This window comes from Antechinus flavipes, chromosome 1 (genome assembly GCF_016432865.1).
Source record: "Antechinus flavipes isolate AdamAnt ecotype Samford, QLD, Australia chromosome 1, AdamAnt_v2, whole genome shotgun sequence".
NCBI lineage: Eukaryota > Metazoa > Chordata > Mammalia > Dasyuromorphia > Dasyuridae > Antechinus > Antechinus flavipes.
The window spans coordinates 715,213,632-715,222,096 of NC_067398.1; the positions used below are offsets into that span (position 1 = coordinate 715,213,632).

At 56.8% G+C, this 8,465-nt stretch overlaps 1 protein-coding gene across 1 annotated transcript; it reads right to left on the reverse strand.

The window, feature by feature from the left end:
- Positions 1-1,364: 1,364 nt before the first annotated feature.
- Positions 1,365-7,394, reverse strand: LOC127545668 (uncharacterized). Its single transcript, XM_051973101.1, has 3 exons — positions 7,305-7,394; positions 5,034-5,149; positions 1,365-2,761 (listed from the first exon to the last, which is right to left on the reverse strand). The coding sequence occupies exons 1-3, from the start codon at positions 7,336-7,338 to the stop codon at positions 2,282-2,284; spliced, it is 630 nt and encodes a 209-aa protein (XP_051829061.1). The 5' UTR covers positions 7,339-7,394; the 3' UTR covers positions 1,365-2,281.
- Positions 7,395-8,465: the final 1,071 nt, after the last annotated feature.

An 8,465-nucleotide genomic window follows, 5' to 3' on the forward strand; every position in this document is an offset into this window, starting at 1 on the left:
TTCTCTGGCCTACCTGGAGCTCTGCTCACCAGGAGGAGCTGGGGGTGTGGCTCATTCCCATCCCAAATGTCAGAGCCAAAGGAGCTCTGCTCTAGGACTTGGGCACCTCACTCTCCTCTTGGGATCAGCCTCCATTCTTCATAGAATGAAGGCTGGCTCCTGTGGGCCTTCTGGGTCTCTCGGACGGGACCGCTCCTGCTAGCAGCCCCCTCTGAGGCCCTCACCAAGCTTCTGTCAGGCTTCTTCATCCTTCCCTGAACCCTTCCTTCCCCACCCCACCCTCTCCTTCAGCTTCCTTCTAGGGACTGTCTCCCTCATCCACATGAAATCTCCTCGGGGGCTGGGACTGTCTTTCTGCTTCCATTTATATTTAGCACAGTTCCTGGTATGTAGTAGGTGCATAATAAATGCGGCCGATATATTCCACATGTAATAGCCAACGGCCATCAGTCCCCCACAGTTCCTCCTGAGTTTTGTAGCCATGCAGGACCGAGAGGCTCCTCGGGAACTAGGATAGGAGTAGGGGAGCATCAGCCAGCTGGCCTGAGATATGTGCCTGGGGGACCAGTGCTCTGGGGAAGTCATGAGCCCACAGTCTGAGGCAGCATGGGAAAAATGACCTGCAAGGGACTGGTGGGGGTGGGGGTGCAGTTTGGATATTTGCTCTTGTATAACTCCATAATCACTTTTCCTGTCAGACCGAACTGGAATGCTAGTCTAGAACTTGGGCTGCTAGATGGCACAGTGGATGGAGTTCCAGGGCCTGGAATCAGGAAGTCCTGCACTGAAATCCAGCTACGTGACCCTGGGCAAGCCACTTCACCTTGTTTGTCTCAGTTTCCCCATCTATAAAATGGGCTGGAGAAAGAAATGGCAGATCATTCGGCATCTACCAGGGAACCCCCAAATGGGGTCAAAGAGGGCTGGACACAACTGAACAACTAGTCTCACTGGGGGTCAACGGAGGAGAAAATTCAACTAGTGAGGGCTGGAGTGACAGCACGAGATAAGATCCCCCGACTGCTCAGGGCACCCCCAGACCCTTGAGAGAGGATGTTATGGAATCGGGACCTAGACTTGTTCCTCACACACACACACACACACACACACACACACACGCACACACACACACACACGCACTCGGACGCCCTCCATACAAGCTCTCACTCAGTGATTGGCGTCAAGGAACTCGGAGGCTATTTCTGTGACTAAGTCCGTGATCACCCTCCCAGTCAGCAAAGCCTGGCCCCCCCAGACCCCCCCACTCCAGGAGCCCATTCAGAACGGGCGGCCATGACACTGTGAGGTCTTTACCCACAATCCTTTCCCTTCCCATGTGATAACAGGCAGACACACACAGCAGCTTTAGAAAAATAGCTGAATTTTAAATATGTCAGATCTCAATATCATATTGTTAAATACATGTCTAATAAATAAATATAAATAGAAGCTTGATAAATTATTCCCTGTGCCCTCGGGCGTGGGCAGGGACGGGAGGTCTGGGAGCCCAGGGACTCTTCCCAGAAGGGATTTGAGGGGTCATCCCTGGGGGACACTTGCTGTCCAGCAGCACTTTCTCCCCGAGTGGCAAAGTTTCTATCTCAGGGAGTCATGGTAGGGGACAGACCGTTGGCACGAAATAAAGTTGGTCCATGTCTCCAGGGGGGTGACCCCTTTCTTGCCCTGGGAGTCATCTCTAGAGGTAAGAGGTAAGAGAGTGCAGGAGGGGAGACTGGCCCCTTAGCATGAGACCCCTACTGGCCATATACTGTCCTGACTTCTCCCCGGGGCCCAACCCAACCACTCCGGCCCTGGACAAAGGAAGATCTTCGGGGCCGGGGGGAGAGGTGGGGAGGGTGAAGTCAGAGCAGAAAGAACTGAGCTGAGGGCCCCCCTAAGGGAGGCTAAGGCGGGAACGGGTCACGCACCGGGCCCTGAGTCAAGCCTTGTCATCAGACCCCTGAATCAATGGAAAGTCGGCTTCTGATTCATGAGGTGTCACGGGGCACTGAGCTCCGGCCGCCCCATGACCCGAACGGGCAGCCCTCGAAGAAGAGAGAGGCTGGGGGAGGGCGAGTTCGGCCCAACACTAGCCCTCCGTCGATCACTAGGTGGGGAGAGGTCGGGAATCCCCCCTCCTCCCATTAAAGTGCAACATTTCTGAGCCCAGAGTGGGAACCAGAGGAAGGGGGCGAGCGCGATCCAGTGGGCTGGCCACCTCCTCAGGCAGGGCCGCTGGGACCCACTTCCTGGAGGCTAATGTAGCACTGGCCCCCTTGAATCAGTCTGCCCTGCTCTCCCTCCTGTGGCGGAGGAGGACATGGAGAAGGGAGCGGCCGTTCCTATTTCTCTGCCCAGGGGACGCGTCCCAAGTCTCTAGCACCTTTTTCACAACCTTCCCGAAGCTCTGGTACCACTGTATGGCCCCACACACTTCTAGCTTCTGTGGGAAGGTCAGATCTTTCTTAGAGGGCAGAGTCCCTGTGCTTCCGGACGGGGAGCAGTCAGTGTGGCCAGTGGGCAGCTTCCGAAGCAGACAGCAGATGTTGTTATCGAGGCCTTGAATGGACAAGACGAATCTCCGGATGTCCGAGTCCTTGAAGACCTCCAGTCGCCGTTCAACAGGGTGCAGGCTCCGGCTCACGTTCCACAGGAAAGCGGCTTGAGATAGGTTCTGAAGGGCCTCCACCGTGGGGACGTAGTCGAACATTTTACAGCTCTCCAATGTGAGATTGGACGCCTCTAGGCCTTGTTTATCCATCTGAGGAGGAAAGAGATGGGGGTTGGGGACTTCTAGAAGCAAGACCCCAACTCTGGTCAAGCGAGAGTGGAAGCTCCCCAAATGATGAGTGTTTAGTCCTAGAGATCTGAGAGGGATCTGAGGGAATCAGCTAGGCCACATTCCCTCACGTGACAGAGGAGGAAACTGAGGTCCACCATCACAGAAGGTCAAATTTAGCCAGTAACCGCCCCAGAATTCCTTCTCCAACACTTCCCGGGCTTTTCCTGAAGCCTTCCACTGACAGGGAGCTTCCTAGCTCCTCAAGCAGCCCTATTCTCACGGCTAATTAAGGGGCATCCACTTCAGCGGCCAAAGTTCCCGAACACGGCCACCTTGGCTCGCCAGAGGAAGCCCTTCCCAAAGCTCTTGGGGCAATAGGTTGATCAATCTAGACTTGGAAAGAGCTGAGAGCCCAGATTTCCCGATCCCTCCATTTTATGAACGAGGGCCCCGACATCAAAGAAAGGAAATGATTTCATGGGATTATAGATCTGGTTTGGGAAGGGACCGTGGCCCCGGGAGATGAAGAGACAGGAATAAGTGTTAAAATGGGATTTCTGACTTGAGAGGCCGGATGATGTCCTTATGCAGAAGGATGAGCTAGAGGAAGTGGGAATATTTAGGCTGAGAAGAGAAGCTTCCATAAGAGCTGAGAGCCGAGAGAGGTAGAGGGGTCGTTGTTTGGGAGCAGGATTGACTTTGTCCTGCTTGGCCCAGGAGGGCGGAACGTGGGTAAGAAAGAGGCAGATCTCGGCTTGATGGTAAGTGGAGAAGAGCTGAGCGCTCAAGGCAGAGCCTTGGGGAACATCCATAGTTAGTGGCTGGGAAGAGTCCTGCCTCACACATTCCCTTAAATGTATGACCTTGGCCTCAGTTTGCTCATCTATAAAATGGGAATAATAACAGAACCTATTTCCCAGAGTCCTTCGGAGAATCAAATGAGATCGTGAGCCTCACCAAACCCTAACACACCACATAAATTAGCTATGATGGTGACAGACAAGGACAAAGCTGTCACACCATAAATTTGGTAGCATTCGAGCTCAAGGGGACTGTGGAGAATATTCAGTCCATTTTCTTCATTTGACAGATAGGGAAACTGAGACCGAGAAAAGAGGAGGAATTCTGCAGACTGCATCGAGTCACTGAATCCCACGTGGGACATCATCCGGCCTCTGTTTAAATCCCTGCAGCTACAGGAACTCCCCACCTCCCAAGCAGAAGTCACTGAACTGATTGTTAGGAAGTTTTTCCAAACCCGCTGAGACTGGCTTCTGACCTCATCGCTTCCCTGACAGCACCGCTTTCCTAGTTGCCCAATCCAAGGTCCTCTTCTCTCCTCATCCTCCATGACCCCTCCGTGGGCTGCCTTTGGCTCTGTCAGTCACCCTCCATTCTCCAACGCTCTCTTCTGCTTTTTCATGACCCTGCCACCCGCTGGCTCTCCCTCCCCCCGCCCCTATCACTCCTTCTTGCTAGAGCTTTATTCAATGAGCCCCATTTTTACATAGGTGAGAATAGGACTCGAGGGCTTCAAAAAACAATCTTATGGAAGAGATGGGACAGAGAAAAGGCCCAAGAAGTGTTTGGGGGAGCATAACAATGTATCCTTATAGACCTCAGTCTCCTTATCTGTAAAATGAAGGGGTTGGGGGAGCTGGGGAGCACCAGGTCTGGAATCAAAGACTCATCCTCCCGAGTTCAAATCCAAGCTGTGTGAGGCTGGGCAAGTCCCTTCACCCTGTGTGCCTCAGTTTCCTCATCTGTAAAATGAGCTAGAGAAAGAAACGGCAAAACCCTCCCAGATTTTGGTCTAGAAAACCCCAAATGGGATCATGAAGTGGGACATCAACTACAAGAAAAGATGGAGGACTGGGTCTCTATAGAGCCTTCCATCTATAAATTTATGGTACCTCTTATTCCTTGCTTTGATCAGGAGCTGTGTCTACAGGAATTAAGATCACTCATCATCATCACAGCTAATATTTAAATAAGCAACATATGCGCCTAGAGATGTAGGTTATGCAGACATAAACATCATGGGATTCTCACAGCTTTGGGAGGCATCGAGCCCCGTTTATGATCCCATTTTACAGATGAGGAAGTTAGGTCACGTAGGTTAAGCGGCTTGCTCATTCCAGGCAGGGCCAGCGTTCTGCCCCCTGGATGCTCACTCTGCAGCCCAGCAGGGAAACCTTCCTAGACCAAAAGGAGGACAGTCCTCTGGGCTCGGGGATGGGGTCGGACTTACGAATGACTGCAGCCAATCCATCTCTAGCATGCTCTTCACTTGGCTCAGAGCCGTCTGGTAGTTGGGACAGGAGATGGTAGGCACTGGGTACAGCCACAGGAGACCACAGGTCAAGCCTGGAGTGGGAGAGAGCAGGGATGTCATGGTTGGGGGAGGACGGGGACCCGAAGGACCGACTTGGTCCTGGAATGGAAAGAGCCCAGTTATTGAGTGGAAATAAGTTGGTGCTGGAAGGAAATCGTCTCATTTTCAGGAGGGAGAAACTGAGGCCCAGAGAGGGGAAATGACTTGCCCATATACCCGCCATAGGGCCAAGGTTAAAACTTAACTTTGCCACCTCCTAACTGCATGACTTCCAAAGGATGGGTTTGAGTCTTTCCCCCCGGGAGCCTGGGAGCCGGCAGGCAGGATTCTCACTCAGATCCCTGGGCTCCAAGGCAGGGCTCTCACCCCTCTCTTCAGTAGGAAGGGAAGCATCCATTTCTGGCTTGCCTTCTTCCTATCCCCGTGACCTCCCCATGCCAGCGGATCAGGAGAGAGATGGCCTCTTCCAGGTAGTCTCAGAGGGAGGACTGGTCTGGGAGGGTGGCCACGGGCTTGACAGTCTAGTTCTGGTGGGATCAGCCCAAAGGAAGTTCAGTCTACTCCTACAATACTGAACTAGGGCTTAAGAGGACCTGGATTCAAATCCTGCCTCGCCACCTGATCCCCCCGTGCCTCAGTTTCCTCATCTGTAAAATGAGAAGCAGGGATCTGCTGACTTCCAAGGTTGCTTTCAGCAGTGGTCCAGCAGAAACCCTACTGGTTCTGGTGTCAGAAGGCCTGGGGTCAGGTATCAGTTTTTCTGCTTTCTAGCTGGCTCACGCCAGGCAGGTCAGCTCCCTGTGCCTCAGTTTCCCTCTCTGCAGCAGGCAACCTGGCTTCTGAGCTTCCCAAATCTAACCCCTGGCTCCCACCGGCCCACCTGGTCTGGCCCCCCTCGGAGAGGGCCGAGCAGGCGGGGGAGGGGAGCGGGCCCTGCCCCTGGCCCGGGTGCCAAGCACCGGGCAACCACATGGTCGGAAGGACTGGTTTCGCAACGAAAGGAAAGTGGCGACAGCTGCTTCTTCATTTCCTAAGAACTCACTGGGTCCCGCCGCGGGGGGTGGGCTCCAGGGAGCCCAGCCTCCCGAGGGCACCCATTGGCCCGGCCCCGGCCAGTGCCTCTCCCGCCACCCCCCGCCCATCCCCGGGCATCCGCTACAGTGATGGGGCCAGACGGCGGGCACGCACGTAAGTCGGAGCGGACGGTGTGTGCAGACCTGCTCTGTCCTCTGCGGGCAAACTTCCCGGGGCGGGAGCTTCAGGGGGCCATGGGGAGCTGCTGGGGCAGGAGCCTCTTCCTCCTTTGCTTAACAAGCGGGGGGATCTGGCGGCTCCCTGCGGGCCTTTCCCGCGCTTGGGGACGTGCCCCCGTCTGCCGGAGGATGGGCCCCTGTCTGGGCAGCGCCCGAGGGTATGTGGGCGCCCGGTGGTTTCTGGGCCGGGGTTCCTGTGCCTCTGCTGGGGACTCACCGGGGGGAAGCCTGTGCGACCCTGAGCAAATTGTTCCATTCCCCCCCCCCCAAGGAAATCACAGGCCCTAGAGTCAGGGGCGTGAGAATGAAAGGAGACGGAGTGTGAACGGGTGGGGGAGCAAAGGCGTGTATAAGACCTAGAACCCTCGGAAGAGAGCGCTGCCGCTGTGAGGGATTGTGGGGCCGGGCTGTGGGTGTGATTAAGTCTGTGCGCAGCTAAGTGTGTCTTGTTATATCGGGCACGCTGCCCAAGAGCCACGAGCCGAGCCAGGAGTGCCCGGTGCCCGGGCCTGCTGCTTCCACCCCAATCCCGGGGGTCCGAGCCAGCCGGAGGGGGTTCCGGAGCCAGCCGGAGGGGGTTCCGGAGCCAGCCGGAGGGGGTTCTGGAGCCAGCCAGAGAGGATTCGGAGACCAAGACTCTGTTCCTGGCCTAGCCACATGCACCTGGACCTGACCTGCAGAGAGCCCCCTTCCTTCCTCCTGCCCCCTCCCCCCGAGCCCCTCCCCAGGGGACCCCCTGGGGCCTCCAGCTGACGCTTCTCTCTCGGGGATCCCTCAGTCCCATTCATCCGCTCCTTGGGGATCCCTCCCGAGCAGCTCATGCCCGCAGAGAGCCGCGTCCCTGAGTCCGGGGGTGCCCGCGGCTTCCCAGCTCTGCCCCGGCCCGGCTCCGCCGCCCGCCTGAAGCGCACGGGCACGGGGAGGAAGTACGTACCGAAGAGAGAGCTCAGTCTGGGCCGTGCCCACATACTGCGTGCCGGCAGCTGGAGCGGGGCCTCCCTCGCCAGAGACTCCTCCACACTGAGGGCCTCGTGGGCCCGGGGCCACTTTATGCTCCGCCGGCCGGCCAGCACCTCCCAGGATGGGGGTGGGGGCAGGTCTTCTGGGAACACGACCCCGAAAAATGTGTCCGGGCGGAGTCAATGGGCGGTCGTTTCTCTGACCCCGGGCTCCTCCTTTAATTCTTCGAATTCAACCATCTTTGAGGTTAAGCGTCTTCCCCCCAGGGTGTCACGCACCCACACCCACGGGGGACGGGGAGGGGGCGTTCCTGCCTCCAGAAGGGGAGATGCTGGGTCAGGCCCCACGCCTCCAGCCCGGCCCGCTCCGTCTGAGGTCTGTGGTCACCCCGGCCGTCAGCTGTTTCTCCTGGACATCCTAGGAAGGCAAGGGCCCATGGTTGTGGTTTGCGGGAGAGGGAAGGGGCCCCGAGATGGGGTGGGGGGTGGAGAGGAAGCCATCTCTCTTCTCCGGCTCCCAACCCGCCACCACTCTTGGGACATCTGTGTGTGGAAACCACCAGCCTCCTGGGCACGGAGCCAGGTGCTAGGCAAGTCTCCTGCACTTGGTGCAGGGTTCCCCGGCCCTGGGCCGCCCGGCCCCCGGAGAACCCCAGGGCCCCAGGTTCCCCCTCCAGCCTCTCGGCCCTTCCGACTCGGGCCCCTTTTTTCCATCCATCTCCTCGAGACCCTGGGGACAGAACGTCTACACGGCAAAAACGCCGGACGGGAGACCTGCCACGTCCCAGCTGACCTCAGGAAGTGGTTCCCCCCCTTCTTTATCTGTAAAAAGCAGAATCGCAGCCCTGGCGGGTGGGCTTCATGGGGTGGGGATGGAGAAGACGCTTTAATAACTCATTAATAAGCTTAAAACGGGGCTGGGCGTAGCAGGGAGAAGGGCCCAATGGTCCCAGGAGACACCGTGACTCACAGGGCCCCGCGCTTTCACTTTCTCTGAATGAGAATCCCTTGAGCGAATGGAGTTCCATCGCGCCGTTCAAAGAATCTTCCTGTCATCTCTTAACCGAAAACCACCCAAGAAGAAAAGCAGCTTCCTTCCTTTCGCTCAGAAATCAGGGGCTGGCCAATCCCCACGG

Excerpts from the sequence above, each read along its gene's own strand:
- LOC127545668 (XM_051973101.1), bottom strand. The coding sequence starts at position 7,338 with ATGTGGGCACGGCCCAGACTGAGCTCTCTCTTCG. Across the intron at positions 5,150-7,304 it reads CAGACTGAGCTCTCTCTTCG|GCTTGACCTGTGGTCTCCTG; the intron begins GTACGTACTTCC and ends CTCCCACTCCAG. Across the intron at positions 2,762-5,033 it reads TGGATTGGCTGCAGTCATTC|ATGGATAAACAAGGCCTAGA; the intron begins GTAAGTCCGACC and ends TTTCCTCCTCAG.